We start from the raw sequence: 25,597 nt of genomic DNA, 5'->3' as shown, positions 1-25,597 counted from the left end.
GGGATGAACAGATGGCTGTAAAAATAAGAAACTCATCAAAGTATGCTGGGCGTCACCGTAAATTACGGTGACACCGTAATTTACGGTAGACACTGGGAAGAAATTCCTCTGCCGTAAGGCAGTAGCTTTACGCCGTAAAGAAAATATTGCCACCGTAAATTACGGTGACACCGTAATTTACGGTGGTACCTGTTTTCAGCCTTTTTCAATTGTGATGTTTTGCTTAATGTTTTCTATCATATGTGAAGAATTGTAAACGCTATAATAAGACTCGAAAGAATATTAGTATGCATGAATGTTAACTTTCAAGGAAGTTATGTACTAATAGAATGATTATATGACTGAAAGGATGATTGAATGTTGGAATAAGAAGGATGTTTATGTGTAGATGACGGATTCGAATGAGGATGAAATGACACGACAAGAACAACTGAAAACTATGATCTCGGAAGAGATTGGAAGGGCAATGCAAGCAAGTACTCCTCACTTAGCCCAAGAAGTGGAAAGTCATGTGCTAGAAGTAGTAGAATCGATGATGACGAGTAAGATAGACGAGTTAAAGGGAATGATTAATGCAATGCAAGAGAGGAAAGGAACTCGCAAGTGCACATACAAGGAATTTATGGCGTGCAACCCGTTACCATTCAAAGGAGAAATTGATCCCATAGTATGCCAAAGGTGGATTGCAAGTACGGAAGCGGTGTTCGTAAGGAGTCATTGTGAAAAGGAGGATCAAGTGATGTTCGCCACCGGTTTGCTACAACTCCGAGCTAAGGATTGGTGGGATGTTTATAGTAAAGAGCTTGGGGAAGAAAAAGTTCAAGTCTTAACATGGCAGGAGTTCAAGGAACCTTTTCTGAAGCATCACTGTCCACAATCTGCCATCGACAAGATCCAAGAAGATTTCTTACATCTTCGTCAGAAAGATGAAACCATTGATGAAATCACCAACGTTTTCCTAGACAAGCTGAAGTTCTGTAACGAGATAGCAGGAACGGAGAGAATGAAGATAAACCGTTATTATGGTATGTTGAAGGCTGAATATCGGGAGTTCATAATTCCCGCTAAATGTGAAACTTTGAATGAGCTCATTGAGCTGGCCCGAGATAGGGAGATTGAAATGAGAAGACAGGCGGAAAGGGGCGAAAAGAGAGCATCTGAAAATGTTTCTAGCTCGAGCCCTTCAAAGAAACCAAAATTTCAAGATCAAGGCAAGAAGGATAAGGCGAAGGGTAGTATTCCAAAATGCAAAACGTGCGGAAAGTTACACACGGGGGAATGTTTGAAAGGGAAAAAGGGTTGTTACAACTGTGGTCAAGAGGGACACCCATACTATAGGTGCCCTAATCCTTCAAGAACGTGTTACAACTGTTTCCAACCGGGTCATATTAAGGCTGAGTGTCCCAAGCTTCAACAGAAAACTGATAAGGAGGCAAGAAAGGAGGAAGCCCCAAGAGCTAAGGGGAGGATGTTTCAGATCACAACCGAGGAAGCGAAGGACCACCCGAATGTTGTATCAGGTATATTCTCATTGAACTCGATGCCTACGTATGTGTTATTTGATACCGGTGCCAGTAGATCGTTTGTATCAAGTGAATTAGTGTCACACCCCTCCTTTAGAATCGAAAGACTGCGTGTACCATTAGAAGTAGAAATAGCCGATAGTAAGAGTTACTTGTTGCACGAAGTTTGTAGAGATTGTGAAATAATCATTGAAGACGAAAAGTTTGCTATCGACCTTATTCCCATGATATTGGGGGAATTTAAGGTTATAGTTGGCATGGATTGGCTAGCTAAGCATCAGGCCGAAATTCAATGTGAGAAGAAGGTAATTCATGTGTTAACATCGGAAGGAAAACGAGTAAGCATACAAGGGGAAAGGAATATCAATTCGAAGCTTTGTTCTATAGTCCAAGCATACAAGTACGTACGAAATGGAAGCAAGGCATTTCTAACTTACGTGGTGGATACTAAGCAGAATATCCCTATGATAGAAGAGGTTGAAGTTGTGAATGAGTTTCTTGATGTTTTTCCGGAAGATTTACCGGGGCTTCCACCGGAACGCGAAGTGGATTTCAAGATTGAATTGTACCCTGATGCCAAACCCGTAGCCAAGGCCCCTTATAGGCTGGCCCCAACAGAAATGCGGGAGCTAATGGTACAAATACAAGAATTGCTCGACAAGGGATTTATACGCCCGAGTGTCTCGCCATGGGGAGCGCCTGTACTTTTTGTCAAAAAGAAAGATGGTTCGATGCGCATGTGCATCGATTACCGCGAGTTGAATAAGCTGACTGTGAAAAACCGATACCCATTGCCCCGAATCGATGATCTCTTCGATCAGTTACAAGGGGCAAGTTGGTTTTCAAAAATAGACTTGCGGTCCGGGTACCATCAGTTACGAGTACGAGATGAGGATGTGGCGAAAACGGCTTTTAGAACGCGATATGGGCATTACGAATTCTTAGTAATGTCCTTTGGGTTAACGAACGCGCCTGCCGCGTTCATGGATCTTATGAATCGAGTTTGTCGGCCTATGTTAGACAGATTCGTTATAGTTTTTATCGATGACATCTTGGTTTATTCCCGAAGTAAAGCCGATCATGCATGCCATTTGCGTGAGGTTCTTGAAGTGCTTCGCAAGGAGAAATTGTACGCGAAATTCTCCAAGTGTGCTTTTTGGCTTAGAGAGGTACAATTTCTCGGTCATGTTATTAATGCGGATGGTATCTTAGTAGACCCGTCAAAGGTGGAAGCCGTTATGAAGTGGATGCCTCCCAAGAACCCAAGTGAGGTAAGAAGCTTTTTGGGTTTAGCAGGCTATTATAGGAGGTTTATCCAAGATTTTTCTAAATTGGCTTTGCCGTTGACCAAGTTAACCAAGAAGGATGAGAAGTTTTCGTGGGGTGCAGATCAAGAAAGGGCGTTTCAAACCTTGAAAGAAAAGTTGTCGAGTTCCCCGGTACTAACCTTACCAGATGGAACGGAAGACTTGGTGGTGTTTACGGATGCGTCACACCAAGGGTTGGGATGTGTTTTGATGCAAAGGGGTAGAGTCATTGCCTATGCTTCTAGGCAATTGAAGACACACGAAAGTAATTACCCAACCCATGATTTGGAGTTAGCTGCAGTAGTATTTGCTTTGAAGATATGGAGGCACTATCTTTACGGTACGAAAAGCGTTATATATTCCGACCACAAAAGCCTTAAATATTTTTTTGAGCAAAGGGAATTAAATATGAGGCAGCGAAGGTGGTTAGAACTTCTTAAAGACTATGATTGTGAGATCCTTTATCATCCGGGTAAAGCTAACATAGTGGCCGATGCCCTGAGCCGAAAGGATTACCCGCCTCCAATTCAAGTTAAGTCCATGAAGATGGTAATTACACCACGATTTCTCGAAATGGTTAAAGAAGCCCAAATCAAGTCACTAAGCGGAATGGATTCTAAAAAGGAAAGAACAAAGGGATTTGTGGATAAATTCGAAGAAAGATCCGATGGGATTAGAACCATGTATGGTCGTATTTGGATACCCCGGTTTAGCGAAGCAAAGGGGGCATTACTCGAAGAAGCTCACAAATCCCGATTCTCGGTCCATCCTGGAGCTACAAAAATGTATTTGGACTTGAAGAAAAGTTATTGGTGGCCCGGCATGAAGCGTGACATTGTCAAGTATGTTGCCAAATGTTTGACATGTCTGCAGGTAAAGGCAGAACATCAGAAACCATATGGGAAGTTGCAACCGTTAGAGATTCCGGTGTGGAAATGGGAAGAATTGACGATGGACCTAGTGACCAAGCTTCCTAAGACAAGGAAAGGTCACGATGCTATATGGGTGATTGTAGACCGCCTCACCAAGAGCGCGCACTTCTTACCCATTCGGGAAGCTTTCTCCTCCGAAAAGATGGCGGAGATCTATGTTAACGAGATAATATCACGACACGGAGTTCCTGTATCTATTGTGTTGGATCGAGATACCCGATTCACATCTCGATATTGGCAAGGTTTTCATGAAAGTATGGGTACAAAATTACATTTCAGCACCGCCTACCACCCCCAAACGGATGGTCAGTCCGAGCGGACCATTCAAACACTTATCGACATGCTGCGAGCATGCGTAATAGACTTCGGGGGAAGCTGGGATGACCACTTGCCGTTGGTGGAATTTTCATACAACAACAGTTATCACAGCGGCATTCGAATGGCACCGTATGAATTGTTGTATGGAAGAAAGTGTAGAACTCCAATTTGTTGGGGAGAGGTGGGACAGAGAGAAATTGCACCCAACGAGGTGGTGGCTAAAACTAACGAGAAGATCGATCTTGTGCGAGCCCGTTTGAAAGCGGCTCAAGATCGACAAAAGGCCTATGCAGATCAAAGGAGGCGACCCATCGAATTTCAAGTAGGTGATTATGTGTTATTAAAGGTTTCCCCGTGGAAAGGTATAATCCGTTTCCGTAAGCGAGGAAAGCTAGGTCCTCGCTATATAGGACCTTTCAAGATTGTGGCCCGGGTTGGGGAGGTAGCATATCGGTTGGAATTACCGCCAATTTTGGATGGAATACATGACACATTCCATGTGTCACAATTGAGAAAGTGTTTAGCGGATGAGACGGCATATGTGCCCATTGACGATATTGAGCTGGACGAAAGATTGAATTATATCGAGAAGCCGATAGCTATCAAGGATTCTAAGGTAACGCGCCTGCGGAACAAAACTATAAAGCAAGTCTTGGTGCAATGGCAACATCGGAAGGGATCGGATCTCACATGGGAGTTAGAGGATGAAATGAGGAAGCTCTACCCGACATTATTTGGTATGTATTAAGGTTTCGGGGACGAAACCTTTTGTAAGGGGGGCAGACTTGTAACACCCCAAAATATGTAATTTATTTATATTACTTGAAAGCCTAGTCATGTTATATTTTAACCTAGCATGTTAGTAACTTATTAGAAGGAAGTTAAATGATAAATAAACAAACTAAGAAAGTTAAGGGGCTAAACTTGTTAAAAAGAATAAAAGTTTTAATTAAAACAAATAAAAGGAAAATTGAAAACACAAAACACACTACTGGTGTGATTGTGGGATCTATCAAGAAGGGGGGAGCCAAGAACAAACCCTAATTTTCAGAAATTCACAAGATTAGGAAGGAATTAAGGGCTTAAATTGATGCATGAGCTCTAATCTTTAACTATCTAAGCTTGTTCAACTCAAGGTAAGTCGAAATTTCTGATTTGACGATTTGTAGAAAGTGGGATTTAACCCTATCATGAAATCATGTGAAAATCTTGTGTAATTTGAGTTAGGAATTCGTACTAGACTGAGGATTTTGTATAATTTTGATTGTTTGAATGATTAGGGTTCATACCCACTTGTTGTAGGAAGAAGATGAAAATGATGATTTATAATGATATGTTTATGAAATGTTAATTGATACATAATCTGATTGTGAAAGGGGAATTTAGATTAGCTAGATGTGTAGGATGAAAGAAAGTCATGAACTTGATTGATTCTTGTTAGATTAGAAGGTGAATAAGTAGGGTTATGCCAAAAATACTTGTATCTTGTGCTTTGATGATAACATGCACATCAAGTGTTTGACAAAATGCCTCAATGAAAATGCTAGTCATATAAGCTATAAATCTTGTATGAATTTAACATGTTTATGAAGTATGAGCAAGTTGTATGATGTTTTATTGATATGTGTAAATGAGTATGAAACATGAATTAAAAGAATGAATGTTTATATGTAGGCATTAAGGAAGAAAGTTCAAGTCAAGGGAAGCCGCAAGGGAATCAAGACCGAGGTACGTTATTTGTACAATTTGGGTTTACTTTAGATATGTGTTTGTCCGTAATTGTACTAAATTGTATCAAGCATGGTTAAGATATATGATTGGACCTTTCTCTTGAATGGGTCGGATAATGAAATTGTAAGACTAGAAAGACGGGTATGAAGTTTCGTTGGAACTCACTACCGTGTAAGTATGAAAGAATGTAGCTTAGTATAAGGTTTGTATGTCCCTTTTATTTTAAGTTCGTAAGGTAATTTCTTAAGTAAAGAAGGAACCCTCGTTCTAATATGTTTTGATGTTGTGATCATGTAGGTAAATCTCATGTCTAGTTATCAAGCTTGCCCGGATCGAACACACCTCAAGCCCGTCAAGCGCTCCGCATTTTGTATAAAGTCGATGTCAAATTACCTAGTTACTTATGTTTGTGTTTTGTACTTAAACTAGTTTGGTTATGGTTGTCTTTTGAAAAGTTGTCGTAGGTGCATACATACTTATGGTTTTCGAAACTAAGGATAGGTCATCTTTTATTGTGTATGTCATGTCTTTGAATGTTTGTGTATAGTTGAATGAAGTTTGTTTATGAAAAACAGGGTATCGCCCGTTTACCAACGGGTCATGCCCAAATTTTTGTTAGAAAAGTATGTTGTCATTTATTAAATTTTAAAGGAAAAATTATGGTCGTTACATAATATCTTTTCAATTAAATTGTTCTTGACCTCAATGCTTTTGGCATTGATTCGAATAGGTTTTACCCTTTCTTTTCTGCTCAAGGCATCGGCGACTACATTCGCCTTGCCGGGATAGTACCTGATTTCGCAGTCATAATCATTCAGGGTTTCCATCCAACGACGTTGCCTCATGTTCAACTCTTTCTGGTTGAACAGGTGCTGGAGGCTTTTGTGATCGGAGTAAATCACAAATTTAATACCATAAAGGTAGTGCCTCCATAACTTCAGTGCAAATACAACGGCACCCAACTCCAAATCATGGGTGGTGTAATTCTTTTCATGCACCTTTAATTGCCTCGAAGCATAGGCAATCACCTTGCCCTTTTGCATAAGCACACACCCCATGCCCGTGTGTGATGCATCGCAGTAAACTACGAATTCATCTGTACCTTCTGGCAATGTCAGCACAGGTGCGTTGCTTAGCTTTTGCTTCAGTATTTCGAAGGACTCTTGCTGCTTTGGGCCCCAAATGTACTTTTCTTTCTTCTTGGTCAAGGAAGTCAAGGGCGCAGAAATCCTTGAAAAATTTTCAATAAATCTCCGGTAGTATCCTGCTAACCCCAGGAAACTACGGATTTCGGTAGGCGTCTTTGGCTCTTGCCAGTTCATGACCGCCTCCACCTTAGCGGGATCCACTTGGATACCACGCTCACTCACAACGTGACCTAAAAACTGAACCTCTCGTAGCCAAAATTCACATTTCGAGAATTTGGCGTAGAGTTTCTCACGCTGTAGTAATTCGAGAATGCAACGGAGGTGCTTCTCGTGGTCAGCTTGGTTCTTGGAATATATAAGGATATCGTCGATGAAGACTATGACGAATTTGTCCATGTACGGCTTGCAAACGCGATTCATGAGATCCATGAACGCAGCCGGTGCATTTGTGAGCCCAAAAGGCATCACTAGGAACTCGTAATGACCATAGCGAGTCCTAAATGCTGTCTTATGTACATGTTCATCTCTGACCCTTAGTTGATGATAACCCGACCTTAAGTCGATCTTTGAGAAGTAGCTCGCTCCTTGCAGCTGATCGAACAGATCATCGATCCTCGGCAGAGGGTATCTATTCTTTATGGTAACTTTATTCAATTCTCTATAGTCGATGCACAACCGCATCGATCCGTCCTTCTTCTTTACAAATAGGACAGGAGCTCCCCAGGGAGATGAACTAGGTCTGATAAAACCTTTCGCCAGCAGTTCATCCAACTGGGTCCTCAGTTCTTTCATTTCCGTCGGAGCTAATCTGTAAGGTGCTCTTGCTATCGGAGCAGCTCCAGGAATGATGTCTATTCTGAACTCCACTTGTCTATCTGGTGGCAAACCAGGTAGTTCTTCGGGAAAAACCTCGGGGTATTCAGAAATGACAGGAAGATCCTCGATCTTTGGCTTCGGTTCTTCAAGTATCACCTGAGCCATGTAAATTACACAGCCTCTGTTCAAACATCTTGAAGCTTTCAGCATAGATACGTCTTCGGGCAATCCGTAATGCGTATCCCCTCGAATGGTAAGAGATTCACCACTCGGAGTCTTTAAAACTATCTGCCTTTTGCCGCAAATGATTTGGGCCTGATTACGAGATAACCAGTCCATGCCTAGCACAATGTCAAAACCCGCTAATTTGAAGGGAAGTAGAGATAAAGGAAAAGAATGGTTCCTAATGGATATTTCACATCCTTCTAGAACAGTAGAGACGGTTTCTATCGTGCCGTCTGCTAACTCTACTTCGTATTTCACGTCAAGGGTTTTGATTGGCATATTTAGTAGTTGGCAAAATTTCTGGTCTACAAAGGACTTATCAGCGCCAGAATCGAATAGTACTCTTGCAAATATATTATTTACGAGAAAAGTACCTGTAAGCACATTGTCGTCCTTAACCGCTTCCTTTGCATCCATGCGAAAAACTCTCGCATTTGACTTCTTAGTCTCCTCCGCCTTCTTGGCATACTTAGGGCAATTACTCTTTATGTGCCCCTTTTCGTTACAACCATAGCAGGTTGCATCCTTTATCTTTTTGCACTCCACGGTCTTATGATCCTTGGACTTGCATAGCCCACAGGATGGAGTCTTTTGTTGCGACTGTGAACCAGACGCAAACCTACACTTCCCGGAGTGAGGTTTCTTGCAGACCTTGCAGTGAGGTCTTCCATCAGTTTGCCCCTCCTTCTTTGCCTCCGACCCTCTCTTGCTCTCACCGTTTCCACGGTGCTTTTTCCCAGACTTTCGTGAGGTATCATCCTCACGTTTTCGCTTTTCAGCCTCCTTGCTCCTTTGTGCCCTCAGACGGACAGCATCAAGTGTAAGAGACAAGGAGAGGTCAGTAACTGACCTGAAGGTCGTCGGCCTAGAGGCCTTCACACTGGCCTTGATCGCCGGCTCTAAGCCCCCAATGAAGCGGGCAATCCTTCGAGGTTCTGGTGTCACAAGATATGGCACCAGGCGTGACATGGTGTTAAAGCTTGTCAGATATGCTTGACAATCCAGGTTTGTCATCACTAGTGAGACAAAATCCGCCTCAATCTTCTCAACCTCATGTTGAGGGCAGTAGTTTTCTTTTATGAGGGCAATAAACTCCCCCCATGACATTTTGTATAAGGCAGACTTACCTGAAGCCTGCACCAGAGCTCTCCACCACGCCAGGGCCTCGCCCTTGAACGACTGGGACACAAACTTTACCACGTCCCTCTCAGCGCACCCGCTGATGTCCACAATCGTGTCCATCTCGTCTAGCCAGGTGATACAGTCAACCGCACCTTTCTCCCCTGTAAATTCACGGGGCTTACATGATACAAAGTATTTGTAGGTGCAACCCTTAGCACTGGATGCATCAGTATATTCTCTATCGCGATGAACGCTGTGCTCAGTGGACGAGTGTTTGTCGTCATCTTTCTTGGGTTCAGAGGGTGGTTTGGAGTGTGTCTTTGGTTTAGAGGGTGGTTTTGACACGGTTCTGCCTTGGGACTCAGTATATTGACGATCAATAGCTGCCTGAACAGCATTGTCAATCAGAGCCTTCAGTTGTGCGCCTGTCAAATGTACTGGCGTATTGTCATAGTCATCTTCATTTGTGTGGCTGTTCTCTCCATTGGGATCCGCCATTGTAACTTGAATCTGTTACAGAAGATAACAAAATTTTATTTAGGCGATTATTATATAATTTTCTTTTATGACAATTTGTCAACCATGGTACAGAGACCATATTTGGTTAACTTATTATTTCTTTAAATATTAGGAATTGAATATATCCTATTTCAGCTATATAAATAGTATTGGCGGCATAAAGCCTAATCATGATGATGTTTTATAATATTAGCCGAGATTTCAGAGAATCAAAGGCATAGAGATTTGAACCGTAGTTCTTTTATCTCTTTCTGACAGAGAGTCATAGACTACCACTGCCTTTTGTCTTTATAAGACAATTATTATGGCCCATAGGCACTACACCTCTAATGGATGTTTAAATATAGTTGGCCCGTAGGCACTACATCTCTAATGGATGTTTTGATATGGTTGGCCCATAGGCACTACATCACTAAATGGATGTTTTATAGTACTGGCCCGTAGGCACTACATCACTAATGGATGTTTTTATAATATTGGCCCGTAGGCACTACATCACTAATGGATGTTTTTATAATATTGGCCCGTAGGCACTACATCACTAATGGATGTTTTTATAATACTGGCCCGTAGGCACTACATCACTAATGGATGTTTTAATGATATTGATCACCTTCATTGGTGATTTAACCCACGATTTATAAATCATTTAGTTGGGTTTTGAAATCCTTAAAGGATTATTGTATAAGAATGACGTGCGTGATCTTAACGAATCACATCTGCCATGATTGTTAACATGCGTACAGAGGTTAACCGGGAATCAGAATCTTTTCAATTAGGTCATACCATCTTGACTGGATCTTAAAAGACACCAAGCTAGGTTTCACCTTTCAAGATTCTTTTATTTAGGCAGATCAATATAAAAGGAATGGTTTTGATTTATTTTATACATATTAAAACAAAACTCATAACGTACATTCCAAAATCTCAAATACAATTACATATTGCCCTAAACGGGTCTTTTAAATAGTACATACCTCCATAGAGGTTTAAAATAAGTGACAAGTCCACGCAGGGACTAATATAAGATAGATGTCCATGCAAGGACTAAAGATAAGTCCACATAGGGACTAAAATACGATAAGTTGTCCACGCAGGGACTTATTTCAAAGTAGAAATTACATTCATACAACTATTAAGGGCTAATGGTCACGTTTCTTCTTTTTGCCCTTTAGTAGGTTCGCCAAGCCTTTGAGAAATCCTCGGTGGCTCTTTTTCTCTTCTTCGAACTCTCTCTCCACACGATCTAGTCGATGGAGTATTTCTTCCTGTTCAGGAGGAGAGAAACGTGGTTGCGGCGCTTGTTGCGGAACTGGAGGTCTGGGAGGGATTGGATACCCATGAGCTGAGTAGTCCGGTGGTCCCATGTTTCCATGTGCTCCGTCAGGGTAGCACGCATTATATCTTGCCGACACCACATATGGGTCGCGCTCATAGCCGTAGTTGTATTGTGCTTGTGACGGTTCGAACGGGTTGTAAGCCATTGGACCCGTATAAGCTGGTATGGGTTGGTCATACCCAAATGGTGGCGAATTTTGTGCAGCTGGTGCGGAGTTCGCCTCCTGTATAGGACTTGAAGGTCCTTCTTCTCGTAGTGGCGGATAGTGGCTACTACTAGAATGTCGAGGAGTGCTGAAGTGGATACCCCCTCCTCCTCGTGTAGACATACGAGCATTTGTCCTCCTACGCCTCGGCGGATCAGGTATTACTGGTTGCGCCGGTGGCGGAGGTGGTGGCGTAACTGCCTCAAAGCGTGAATCCTCAGAGGGATCCTGTGGATGTCGCGGTTGTTGAGATGTCTGTTGGGGTGGCGTGTAGTACCACTCATGCCGGTCAAACAACGCTTGGAAACTGTCTGGTCCTTGATAGGGCGTTCCATGGAAGGATGACCCATCAGAGACTTCTATCGGATGCGTGGGCGTACCACGCGCAGGTTCAGTTGGATCAGTATCTTCATCCATATGGTCCTCGGAGAAATGATCTTGCGGCCCTAATGGAACAAAGCCTGAAGGTTCCTGTATGTAGTCAGCCGGATTAAACTGACCTATGTAGTATGGAGTAGGGTCGTCATAATTCCGGGTCGATACCGAACGTTGTAGAGGTATGAAGGAAGGTTGTGGGTTGTTGGGATCATTTTCTGAGTTTGGTCCAAAGGAGTGCCGGTAGGATGGCGTCGAGCTGTGCGAAGTGGAATGCCTCGCGGGTTCGTAAAGATCTCTTCGTCGTTGTGGCTCTTCGCTCCGTGTCATCGAAGGATGTCTTGTACCAGATGGTCCAGCCTCGTTATCGTGATGTGTCACGATTTCTCCTCGGCCTCTTCTTCCTCTTCCTCTTCCTCGGAATATAACAGGTGGCATTTTCCTGCTCCAAAACTTATTAAAAATCGAATCGAAAATAAAGACAAAAAGGAGTAATAATCCGAATTTGTCCTAAGTTATTGTCTAGACTCAAGTATGTGCAATTGTGTCATTGAGATTAAATAGGATAGTGTTTAATTCACTCAATGTTGGCTCTGATACCAACCTGTCACACCCCGATTTCCACGTGTCTCACCGGTGGGCCCGGTGGGGGATTACCGTGACGATGTTGGCAACAATATAGTCAAACCACACAATTATATAATGCACAGCGGAAGCATAAGATAAATATATAAACTCAACCTCTGGTTGTAATATCAAATGTATTACAGAAGTTGAATATATCCACAGTGGATCGTAAATAAACATAAAGTATTGTTCCATCAGATACTGCAATCAAGCTTGCGAGACTTATCACGACGCTAGGGAGCTAATACCAGCCAATTTACGTTTAGGTACCTGCACTTAATCTTTTTGGGGAAAATACGTCAGTTTACACTGGTAAATACATTCAACTGACACATTTGAAAATGTTTATTAAAATTGATTTGAATGCACAAGGCACAAACTCTTTTATAACTTGGGAAAATTATAATAAAATCTTGTGAACGTTTTACATGTTCTTTTATGCGTTCAGTAGCCCGGGTCGTGCCGGGTTAAAGATTTATAGACACACCACGTTTGCGTAAAACCATAGTATAAAAACCAACGGCTACGTCTTTTAATTTAATGTCGACACTTTATACCGGGTGTACGCCTACACCGGGATGTCGATGGTCGTGGCCATTTCGTAAAATGATGCCAAGGATATCCGGGACAACGGTCATTAAACCCCCCAAAGGCTTATAAGCAACAAAACTGTTTAAATGAGCCGATCATATTATTTAATTGACCACCTAAGCGATGGATGAATATAATGCTCAATCAAGCGGTATTAATATACCGTAACCCAAGCCCATATAGGGGAAATAAGTTAAAGTATTTACCTTTGCAAGTATATTTCCTTAATCGGATTAAATCACCGATAGCTTTTACTGGGGCTCCTAATCTGGAACGAAGGTTTTAATTAACCTCTTAGAATCCTAACGGGTCGTTATAATGGCCGTAGCCTAGACCGGTTGGTTCCGATATATATAGATATGGTTTAATCACGTGAAAGGCGAAAACCGAGAATGGAGTGTGATTCTGACCCAACAAGTTCAGAGACTTGTTTTATATGGGTTAATGGTTCACACTCTGGCTTTTGGGGTTCAAATGATATTATTTGACCCGTATCGGCTAAATTATGAAAACTAGTTTCATAAGCCGAACCGTGCGCGCAATAGGCGAAACGGTTAACCATGAGAGTCGTACGCTTATTTCCTAAGTCAACATGCCTTAAATGGGTTGTGGTATCAGTAGGATACCTTCCGTGATGCCCGTAACGAGTTTAAGTTAATACTATGCCCCGTAGGGGCTTTTCGGTCATTTTAAAGACTTTAAAAGGGCTTTTCGAGTTCTACAGGAAATCTGAGTTTCCCGAACAGCTTATAAAGCTTAAAATACTTTATTTATTATTTAAAACCAGTAGCAACTGGAATCGGGTCAAAAGACCTTGTAGAACTCATGTTTTGGCCGAAAAGGGCATATTCGGTATTTACCGAACCATAGCCATAACCGCAGGTTATGAGCGAGGTAAAAATTATTAAAAATCTTTAAAATTCCCAAAATATTATTTTAATACAGTGGGTAAAAGTTTTGGTGGCGAAATCTTGGTTTAGATAGGTGTTATGCTAATTGCGCCGTTTATTACAAAAGTTTATTTAAATTGCGCTAATTAGCATAACTCTCATTCTAGACCTCGGATTGATGTGAAACTTTGCGGACATGCTTATAATTTAATAAGCAAGGTTTTGGTCCGTTCACGCGTCCGAAATACTCGTTTTAATTTTAAAAGGCCGTTACGGTCAACTTTTAGGCGAATGACGGAAATGCGCAAAAGACTCGGATAACTCATGAACCGATCACAGAGGTTTATACCAATATGTGACCTGGTCCTAAGAGAGTCCTAAGGCATATCTATACCTCACTAAAACGGGTCAGAACTGAAATCAAAGCAAAAGTCAAACTTTTGCGACATTCGGCTCCGAACCGGTTCAATATAGCAAATGGTCGATTCAAACGAGCGCAAACAAGTTTATATACTTATTATCATGTTTTATGATTGTCAAAACAGGTTCCATAACATATACATTACAGATTATGCATAAATCGCTAAAATAGCTTTCTGTTGACTTTTTAACCGCACGTTTGACTCGATATTTGACATAGTTAGAGTGGTGATCAGGGGGAACCTTTTTAGAGGTTTATTACCCACATAAATACCAACTCATAACCACTTTTGATCCGTCATATGACTGAATCATTTGCAAGTTATTGTAATGACAACCGTTAGTTACGACGGTTGCGTTTATGAGCTATAACTATGGAAATGCAGGATCAAATGAGTATGAACGACTTACAGAAGTGTGTTCTTGCTTATAGAGCAGAGAAAGATGCTTGGAGCTTCTTTAGAATGACCAGAGAAGTTGATTTGTGTTGTGTGAATTGTTATGAGCCAATGTGGCTATTTATATTGAAACTTAGGCTCTAAGATCATTACAACTCATGCTACAATGAGTGTGGATGATGGGCAGATGTCCCCTAAGTGTTATGGGTCGAGCATAGAGTGCCCATGCCCCATTAATTGGTTGTTGGTCGTTCAAAGGGTCCAAAGGTCAAGTAGTTACAATGTTTCTGCATCTGGGCGTCTAATGCGGCCCGCATGGGAGTTCCATGCGTTTACAATGCGGGCCGCCTGGGATCTAAATATCAGACGAGTAAAAGAGAAGGCGCGCGGCCCGCCTCAACTTAACCAACATGCAATGCGGGTCGCGTGAGGCCTGTTTTTTCAGATTTTTAAAATCTTTTGAAATGATTACGAAATCCTGGTAATTAATAACGAAATCTTTCGTAATGATTTACCTGACCTTTCGAGTTTGAAGGGGTAACTTTGCGGTTTGGCCCTCGGTTAATTACAATTAAGGACCTCGTGTTATTTACCCGCGTTGTTAAGTCCCCGTTTATTTTATTAATTGTTCAGAAAGCCTTAACTTTCATTATTGACGCTTTTAACCCTTCTCATACGAATTTGAGTATAACTCTTTCGTTTTAAAACGGAACTCCGCGGAATTTATACAGTATATTCTAGTGAGCGTGTAATACTGTTACGAAGCCTTGGGAACGTTAAAGGGTCACTCAGAGGTATAATTAAACATGTTGACACAGTTAACCCCTGTAGCTCGTAATCTCTCACTTTCTTCCGCGTTTCACTTTCGTATGATTTATGATTTATTCGTTTGAAGGTACAAACATTTATTTAGGGTTACTATACAGTATATTTACCCTTGTTGACATTTATAACCCTCGAATTTATATACTTTCAAGGCTTGTCAAAATTAGTCCTTTATTTATTATAGATGCCACGTGTAAACAAATGACACGTGTTAACACATCATTGGACACAAAAATTCGAGGTGTTACAGGAATGATGGTGCACTCAAAGGGGCGGCCACATAACTTCACATATAGCACGTTCGATGCGTACAAATCCTCAGAAGGAGCATCATCCTTCACTTTATCTTTCGGTCCTTTCTCTTGCCAGTGCATCTCCCCAGGAATGGCAACGGCGTCCAGATAGAAGAACTTTTTCTTCCAATCTTTGTCCCTAGAGCTAGTGGGAATCTCCCTTAGGCATGATGCGTCTGTATCCCTCCGATCAAAAGTAAAGAAAGGGGATTTCCACACAAGCACAAAGAAAGCCCTAAAAACAACTAGTTCTGGGATATGGCCCAGCGCTATGCAGGCATACTCGAATTGTCGAAGTTTTACCAAGCCAAGGGGATGTACTTGAGAAATGTGGATACGGTAAAAATCAAGCACCAATTTCAAAAATTTGGTGATGGGTAGCCGGAAATTGCAAAATTTGAAAAAATCACTGAATAAAGTGATTTTACCCACCTTCAGGGGGAAGGCAGTGTCGGTTTTCGACGGCAAAACAGGATTCCACTCGGCCCTAATACCGTAATCATGAACAAGATTGTTGAAGGATGTTACGCCCCATTTGCAAAATAGTATGTCCGTAGGGGTGGCGGTGGTGGAAGACGATTCGTTCGTTTTCGAAGCCATGGAGTAGAGAGAGTGACGATGGAGTGATTTGGGGAAGGATTTTTGAACTCCTACGTAAGGCATCGTTCTTTATAAGCTACGGAAACTTTTCAAATTCAAAAATGTGTACGAACCGACACACGTGTCCACCAAGGGAAAAGACAGCTGTCACTAACATGGTGACCCAACTGTCACATCCTGTATTTTCGCCGTATTTTCCAAAGGTCGTTGTAAAAATCATCATGAGTTCACTTTTTCTTTTTCTCTTAGTCCGACCTAATGGACTCCCTCCATGAGCTCGGACTGGGGGGACATGACGAGGTGTGACCCGCATCGGTCACCCGACCCGGTTACAACCTTTTATATTAATGTGAATACAAACATTTATTCTAGAACCTTCCATATCTACATGGAAGGTGCACAACTAAATCTCCCACTTTTTGGGAAGATCGTGTAAATCTCCAGTTTATCGGAACGTATCCTGGAATAAGGGAAACCCTAATGGAAAACCTATAAATAGAGACGAATGCATAAGGTATGATCATCTAATTCCCATATATCTTCCTCTCCAATACTTCTCTCAAGAACCAATACTTATTCTCACGCCGGAGGGTGGTTACAGGAATAACCCCATTCCTGTAACGAGTCCTAACGGTGTTTCTGTTTTGCAGCCACTCGTTCAAGTCACTAATCATCGAAGTCATTGGTGCTGTTAAGGTCAGTGTTTCTTCATCCATCTTGTTCGTTTATAATATTCTATCAGCCCATATTATGTGCTACACACTTCAAAGCTCGTCTGGAAAACCGCTCACCTGCTTCCAATAGTCTTAACAAATTCCTACTTAATTAGTTTTATGTTTTTCTTCTTCGCACGCAAGGTGTTCGACGAAATGCCTAGGTGATTTTTCAGGGTTTTTTAGCGTAGCGGATCAATTACCTTTTGACCCATCAGCTGCGTTTCCTTTTGGGTTGGGTTTTCTTTATTGGTGGTGGCGTACGCGACATTACCTAAGTGTCGACTCCGCTTACTTAGTTTTGTTATGGTTGGTTCTAATGGTAGCGGTTTCTGGCCTTGTCCTTTCCGACGGTTTCATTATTGCCCCGATGGCTTGGTGGGGGCTAAGGGATTCCCAAGGCTAATGGCACATATCAAGAGTCACCATTTGGGCTCAGACGAGAGGAAAGATTCTTTGAGATGTGTAATTGCTGACGATCTTAATCTTTTTACCTCTGTTTGTGAAGCTTTGAGGGTGTCCGGACAATGGTTATGTGGTGAGCATGGTTTTAAAAAACGTTTGAGGCGTGCGCCTCAAGGCGCGCCTCGAGGCGAAACGGCCAGAAAACGAGTCTGAGGCGCGCCTCATGGTGTTTTTAATGTATATGCGCCTCAAAGGGGCTGAGGCGCTAAGAAAGCTGCGCCTCAGGTGCGCCTCAGGGCATTTTGATAGCTGTTTTTGATGTTTTTGACTTTTTGGGTCAATTTCAAGCATTTCATGTCTTTTTTAAGTGTGTTTTTGATGATTTTGATGAATCTGATGATCAAATTAGTTAATATTATTATTTTTATAATATATATAATTTTTATATTTATTTATTAATACCGCCTCGGCCTTACGCCTCGTTTCGCCGCAAGGCTTACGCCTCGTGAGGCGAAGGGAAAACGCCTCGAAACTCGTTTCCGTTCTTTTAAACCTTGGTGGTGAGTGTATGTGCCCTCATGCTTTCAGTCGGGCGTGCCACCATGAGGATAAGGTTATTCGGTTTGTGCCAAGTGAGAGAGATGAACAGGGTTTTATTGTTGTCATCACTAGACCCGGTGTTGAAAACGTTGATACCTCGTCGGAAGAGTTGGGTGTAGATATTGCTTTGCTTGACCGTCTTTTCTCTCTCCCCATCAAGACTGTTAAGAGTATCCCCCTTAGTTGTCGTATGGCTTTCGCTCAAGTCTTAACTGCAGCTTTGGACAAGGTGGTTGCTATGCCTGATTCTGTTGAGGCATGGGTTCGACTTTTGATATTACCACGTTGCACTTTGCGGGTGTTCAAGCCTGCTGGTCGTCAGGACAAGAGGTCGGGCAATAGGAAGACGGGCTAATGCCTTAGCATCCAGCGGTCTTTGGCTCAGTGGGGTGATCATGAGGGTTTTGCCATTCTTGTCCAGTCGTTGTTTGATCAACCCGCGAGGGGGGTTACGGATGGAATCAAAAAGGGCAATGAGATTGATAATGAGTGTGGGGGGACCAATGTGAAACAATGTTTACGTAAGGTTGCTGATGGTCATTTCACTGCAGCGGTTAAGGTTTTATGCTCCTCGGGGGTCGCCCCTCTCAATAAGAATACTCTGGAGGCTTTAGTGGCTAAGCACCCATGTATGCCCCCTCCTTCCATGCCTGCCTCCTTGCCTTATGAGTCTCCTCTTGTGGTTGAGCCCGATTGTGTGGTCGGGTTTATTAAATCTTTCCCTAAAGGTACGTCGTGCGGGAGAGACGGCTTAAGGGTCCAACATCTTTTAGATGCTTTTTGTGGGGAGGGGTCTGTGATTGCTGATAGCCTGCTTAGAGCTACTTCAGCTATGGTTAATTTGTGCTTGGGGGGAGGTACCCGAGGAGTCTGGCGGAGTTTGTTGCTTCTGCTCCTCTTACGCCTCTTCTCAAACCGGATAATGGGATTAGGCCTATCGCTGTTGGATCGATTTGGAGGAGGGTGATCTCCAAGATGGCCATGAAAGGTGTTGGGAAGGAGATGGCCAAATACCTTGGCGATTTCCAGTTTGGGGTAGGGATTCCGTGTGGGGCAGAGGCTGTTCTTCATAGTGCGAACAGGTTCCTTAATGAGTACCACCAAGATGGGTCTCTTGCTATGCTTACTGTTGATTTTTCGAACGCTTTTAATTTGGTTGATAGGACAGCCCTACTGTACGAGGTAAGGAAAATGTGTCCTTCTATTTCTACGTGGGTCGATTTTCTATATGGTCAACCAGCTAGATTATATGTGGGGGATGAGTTTATTTGGTCTACTACTGGCGTTCAGCAGGGGGACCCCTTGGGGCCCCTCCTTTTTGCCTTGTTCTACACCCCCTTGTTCACCGAATAAGGGATCGCTGCAAACTTCTATTCCACGCCTGGTACCTAGATGATGGAACGCTTATTGGAGATGCCACCCAAGTGGCTAATGCTTTAGATATAATCAGAGCTGAGGGTCCTTCCTTAGGGCTTCAACTTAATATAAAGAAAACTGAAGTTTTATGGCCAACCTGCAATGGTGTAAAGGTTCAGGGGGGCTTATTCCCTCGGGGGATTGGGAGGCTGGTGCTGGGTGTGAAACTCTTGGGGGTGCCGTTAGTCGTGATGCAGAGTTTATTAGTAGTATGGCTCTTAAAAGAGCGAACTGTGCAGTCGAGCTGATGAGGTGCCTTAAACGCCTACGGGACCCACAGAGTGAGCTCCTCTTGCTTCGTTCTTGTATGGGTGTTGCTAAATTACTGTTTGGTCTTCGAACGTGTCAACCTTCTTTGGTCGGGGGAGCTGTCTCTGTTTTTGATGAAGGCCTCCGGGGAGCATTAGAGGATATTGTTGTTTGTGGAGGTGCCTTTTTTGGAGATCTCCAGTGGAGGTTGGCTTCTCTCCCGACCCGGTTCGGAGGCTTAGGAATTTGTACGGCCGAGGATGCCTCTTCATATGCTTTCGTGGCTTCAAGGGCCCAATCTTGGGGTTTACAAGACCACATACTCCGAGAATGTGGTGGGGATGTTTTAGACTCCGATTACAGGAGTGCGTTGGACCTTTTGCATAGTTCTCTTCCCGACCTTAATATTGGCGGTTTCTACATTAAAGACACCGCCCCTCCTAAATCCCAGAAAATTCTGGCGAATGCCTTATATGGCGAAATTGTCAAGAGGTTTGAAGAGAAGTTTGTTTTATCCCCTCGGCAAAGAGCTGTGTTTGAATGTCTACGTGCCCCACATGCTCAGGATTTTCTGTCTGTCGCACCTATTGAAGGCTTGGGGCAACACATGTCGGCTGTGGAATACCGTGCTATCCTTAGATACCGACTGATGATTCCTTTGTTCCCAGTTGACGAGCCATGTCCGGTATGCCGCAAAGCGTGTTTGGATTCTTTCGGCGAGCACGCGATCCACTGTAAAGAGCTACCAGGGTTTAAATATCGGCATGATTGGGTGAGAGATGTGTTATGTGATGTTCTTAAGCGGGCCGGGATCTCTGCCAAAAAAGAGGCTCCAGTAAATTTTCTGACTGACCCCTTAGAGGGGAGGTCCACTTTACGCCCAGCGGACATCCTTGTGTTTGGATGGGAAGGGGGAAACACGCTTGTTTAGATCTAACTGGAGTCTCCCCCCTTGTCGGGCTCAAAGACAAGGGTTTTGTCGTAGGGCAAGCGGTGCTCAAGGCAGAAGCGAGCAAAGTGGCAAAACATGAGAAAGCCTGCCTGGAGAATCAACATGTGTTTGTCCCGTTTGCGTTTGATGCCTTTGGTGGTCTCGCTCCTAACGCTGTACGATTTTTGAATCGGGTTCAAAAAGTCGTTAATAGTAATTCTTCGTCGCCAAAGGTTTCAAACTTTGTATTTAGTAGAATTGGTTTTTCTATTCAAAAGTGGGTGGCGGCGCAACTTGTTGCCCGACTACCTGCCATTGCTTTGTAATTGCCCTTTTTCGTGTGGAATGATATTATAATTTATAGATCGTATTATTGACACGCTTTGACAAATTAAATCAACACCACCTATACGGGTCGTATAAGCCTATACGACCCGTATTAGGCAACTTTAGTTTCCAAAGTCAGTCAAAGTCTGACACTGTCTTCAGATGCTCTCTTAATGCGTATTGTATAAGGCTAAAAATAGTGAACACACCGACTAAAATTCTTGGATCCACCACTAACCATATACAAACCCAATTATGAAAAGTATTTTCACGCTCGAAACAACATCGTTGGATTCTCTAAAAAAATTAAAGATGTATATGTACGTATAAGTTATATTCCAAAATCTCAAAACAAAAGTTCAACTGTATTAATATAGATAAACAACGCCTCCGTAGCATAGTGGTAGTGCGTTCGCTTCGTAAGCGAAAGGTCGCGAGTTCGATCCTCGCCGGGGGCTATATAATTTTTTAAAACTATATTTTTTAAAACTATTAAATATTTTAAAACTATTAAAAAGTGACCCAATCCTTATCTATTTCTTAATTAGAAAGAAGAAACTTAGAAACTGTCTTTTCTTAATTTTGACCTTTTAAGTTCATTGTCTTGTAAATCAAATTCTATAATTTTTAATTTCCTTAGTAATATTTTAATTATTTTAAAAATAACAATTTCATAATTGAATTTAATTTTTCTCTAATAGTTTGCGTTCGATAATTTTTTTTTTTTCCAAAGTATAAGCTCTAAAGACGCAACTATGTTTACATTTTTCTTTGCCAACATTTTGACATAAACTTTATTGAAAACAAACTCAAAATAAATTACTTTTAGTATAGTAATACCAAAAACCAGTAGCATATCGTTACTAGCGTTGTACTGATAATGTATCGTTACCGTATCAAACCGCCAAACCGGTACCGACCGAATAATATTGTTACGAGTGCCCCTCTTCAGTTTTATAGTTTTCGGTTTTAAATATCATAAAAATCATAAAAATTTGATTTCATAATTCATATACATTATACATACAATTAGCTAACTGGAAAGACCAAGTCAACAGTCAAAAACGTATCGAATCTGCTTCAATTTCTTTACAACTTGCCTCATCGTAGGTCTCCCGATGGCCGCTTCAGCCGTGCAAATCAATCCCAATTGCAACAAATCCAGCAACGTTTTTTCCGGCCCCGCTTCCCACATTCCGGGAGCGAAAACCTCCTCCATCCGCCCCTCTCTTCGTAGCATACCCGCCCACGACACGATCGTATAACCATTTTCCTGACTTGAAAACGACGGGTCCAAAGCCCGTTTATCCGAAATCAGTTCAAGAAGCATCACACCGTAGCTATACACATCTGACCTATCGGACGCCCGACACGTCAAAGCATATTCGGGTGCAACATATCCAAAAGTCCCCGCAACCCCAGTTGTCACATGTGACTCGAACCCCTCCAAAAGACGTGACAACCCAAAATCTGATAAATACGCATTTAAATCATTGTCTAACAAAATATTACTCGGCTTTACGTCGCGGTGGAGTATCCGCGGATTACACTCGTCGTGTAAAAACGCGAGTGCGACCGCCACGTTAAGCGCGATTTTGCTAACCACTTGCACGCCCGTAACACGGTTTCTTTTCAATTGTATAAACTCTTCCAAGCTCCCACCCGGAAGATAATTGTAAACTAGAAACATCTCGGACACGCTCGCGTAATAGCCGATTAACGTAATAAGATTCGGGTGTCTGATCTGTGCGAGACTACGGATTTCCGCGTTAAACTGCGGTACTCCTTGACACATTTCTACCGTGAGCCGCTTCACGGCCACGATCGTGCCCGGGGATATCTCGGCCCGGTACGTCGACCCGAAACCGCCACTTCCGATACAATACCGTGAAGTGAAATTCCCGGTCGCCTCCACGACCGTATTGAAAGTTAACGGTACGCCCACTTCTTTAAATATCACAAGGCGTTCTAGCCCGGTCCGCGGTGGCGATGGGACCATTTCGATTTCGATTCGGGCACTCTTTTTCATCCTCTTCATGTAAAAGTAAACAATAATCAAAGCTATGAGAATTAGAACAATTAATGCTGCTACTAAAATCAGCATCAATTCGAACGGGCGGAAGCCCGTTCTCTTGCCATCCGTCGGGCCAACGAGGAACCGACGGTGGTGTCGTGGGCCCGATGCGTTATCGCCCGAAACGAAAGAGAAGAATAACAGATTAAACACGGCAACCAGGAGGTTCATTCTCTTGATGGGTTGAAGTTGTTTTCAAGAAATGAAGGGGTGAGAAGATTTCTTATGGGATTGATTTTACATTTATGTGAGTTGAGCCAATTGGGTGGGTAGTCAAAGTCAACAGTGGGGACTAATTACAACGTGGTCAATTAGTCAGCCAGTCAACATATGGCACCTAACGGTGGGGTTCAGTCGCAACGTGTAATACACGGTTCTTGTCGGTGAAAAGGTGGACTTTTTCGGCGTTTATAGGACCATGTCGTCTGGCTGATTGGACTGACAATATGTTATTTTGGATGAGTATAGTTAATCACATTATGGTGTTTGAGTCAGATTCTACCGAATAATATTATGTCATGTTAACTCTGCATTCTACTTCTTATTTTACACTCAATCACTAGGTATGGCCTAAAACGAATTAAAAACTCGAGGTCTTTTTACAAAAAAAAAAATACTACTTGAGAAAGACCCTCCTTTACCCGGACTTGCGACCAGCAAAATAAACTGAATTTTTTTTTATGTATAGTGTTATAATACACTTCTCACACTTTAGGCCCTTTTTACACTATCCTTACCCTGTATATATATATATATATATACAGGGTAAGGTTCATGCGAGAACCGCGAGAACCAATGTGAACACAACCTAAAATAGCTAAAAAAAACCTAAAAAAAACCCTAAAAAAACCTAACCCCCACCCCCCAAAAACCTAAACCCCCCACCCCCTCTCCCCAAAACCTAACCCCCCCCCCAAGCTAAATGCTAAAAACTGAAACCCCCAAAAAACCTAAAAAAAACTAACCCCCCCCTCCCAAAAAAAATAAAAACCTAAACCCCCTCCCCAACCCCCCAAAAACCTAAACCCCTCACTCCAAGCTAAAATGCTAAAACTAAACCCCAAAAAACCTAAAAAAATCTAAATTTTTTTTAATGTTTTTTATGTTAAAATCGCTACTTTTAATAGCAAAATTTTTTTTTGCTACCAAAAGTAGCGATTTTTATATAAAAATATTCAAAAAAAAATTGTGTTTTTTTTAGCTATTTTTAGGCATTTTTGGTTGTGTTCACATTGATTCTCGCAATAAAGGGTGGTTCCTAACGGATCTTTGTCCTATATATATATATAGGGTAAGGATAGTGTAAAAAGGGCCTAAAGTGTGAGAAGTGTATTATAACACTATATATAATACTATATAATATCATATAAACACTGTATAACAATATGTAACACCATATAATACCATATAACATTATGTAACACTATATAACATTATATAACAAATATAACACTATACATCTATCATAGACATGCTATCAGACAACCTATAGTGTTATATTTGTTATATAATGATATATAGTATTACAGAGTGTTATATGGTATTATATGGTGTTACATATTTTTATACGGTGTTTATATGGTGTTATATAGTATTATATATAGTGTTATAATACACTTCTCACACTTTGAGCACTTTTTACAGAATCCTCTACCTATATATATATATATATATATATATATATATATATATATATATATATAGTAGGGTTCCTGCGGAAAGTGTGTTTTTCCTAGAAAGTCTAGGAAGCAATAAGAACGCGACATGTGGCATTGAAGAATTTTAACTAAAAGGGCAATTGTGTAATTTAAATATTATTTTAATTATGGATTATTTTATTAGGATAACTAACTAAGCTATAATTATGGAAACTAAATATTCCATTTAATTCAATTTAAATCATACAATCCATACAACATATTCACAGGAATTCGTAAAAAAAGATTTTACAACATTGCTGGGGGATTCTTGACGCTGTGTTTTAACAGCAAGCAGATTTCTTGACGCTGTGTTTTAACAGCAAGCATATTTCTTGACGATTGTGTTTTAACATCAAGCAGATTTCTTGACAATATGTTTTAACAGCAAGCAGATTCCGATTTCTTGATGATGTGTTTTAACAGCAAGCAGATTTCTTGACGCTGTGTTTTAACAGCAAGCAGATTGCTGGAGGATTCTTGACATTGTGTTTTAACAGCAAGCATATTTCTTGACGATGTGTTTTAACAGCAATCAGATTTCTTGACGCTGTGTTTTAACAGCAAGCAGATTGTTGGAGGATTCTTGACATTGTGTTTTAACAGCAAGCAGATTTCTTGACATTGTGTTTTAACAGCAAGAAGATTTCCTTGACGTTGTGTTTTAACAACAAGCAGATTGATGGACATTGTGTTTTAACATCAAGCAGATTTCTTGACATTGTGTTTTAACAGCAAGCATATTGCTGGACACACTGTCAATGTCTTCGTCTTCAAACACAACCCAGTGTCTTCGTCTTCAACACACTGTCATCATCAACATTAAAAATGGTAAAACACATAAACCTTAAAATACACTGCCATCATCAACATATTCAGATGTCATTTTAAAACACACTTTTATCATCAACATTAAATTGGTAAACACTTAAACCTTAAAACACACTGCCATCATCAACATTAAAATGGTAAAACACATAA

General features: G+C 41.6%; 1 protein-coding gene, 1 long non-coding RNA gene and 1 other non-coding gene across 3 annotated transcripts; 2 read left to right on the top strand and 1 right to left on the bottom strand.

The window, feature by feature from the left end:
• The first annotated feature begins 5,100 nt into the window (after nt 1-5,100).
• On the top strand, nt 5,101-6,328 carry LOC110870781. Its single transcript, XR_002553231.2, has 3 exons — nt 5,101-5,216; nt 5,755-5,808; nt 6,109-6,328. It is a non-coding gene; the product is annotated as an uncharacterized LOC110870781 (long non-coding RNA).
• Nucleotides 6,329-21,231: 14,903 nt separating this feature from the next.
• On the top strand, nt 21,232-21,303 carry TRNAT-CGU. Its single transcript has one exon. It is a non-coding gene; the product is annotated as a tRNA-Thr (tRNA).
• Nucleotides 21,304-21,896: 593 nt separating this feature from the next.
• LOC110869477 (probable LRR receptor-like serine/threonine-protein kinase RPK1) lies at nt 21,897-23,090 on the bottom strand. Its single transcript, XM_022118730.1, has one exon. It carries the CDS (start codon nt 23,088-23,090, stop codon nt 21,897-21,899), a length of 1,194 nt encoding a protein of 397 aa, XP_021974422.1.
• Nucleotides 23,091-25,597: the final 2,507 nt, after the last annotated feature.

The sequence above is a fragment of the Helianthus annuus genome, chromosome 8, assembly GCF_002127325.2.
Source record: "Helianthus annuus cultivar XRQ/B chromosome 8, HanXRQr2.0-SUNRISE, whole genome shotgun sequence".
Classification (NCBI taxonomy): Eukaryota; Viridiplantae; Streptophyta; class Magnoliopsida; order Asterales; family Asteraceae; genus Helianthus; species Helianthus annuus.
This window is presented reverse-complemented; position numbering and strand designations above follow the sequence as displayed.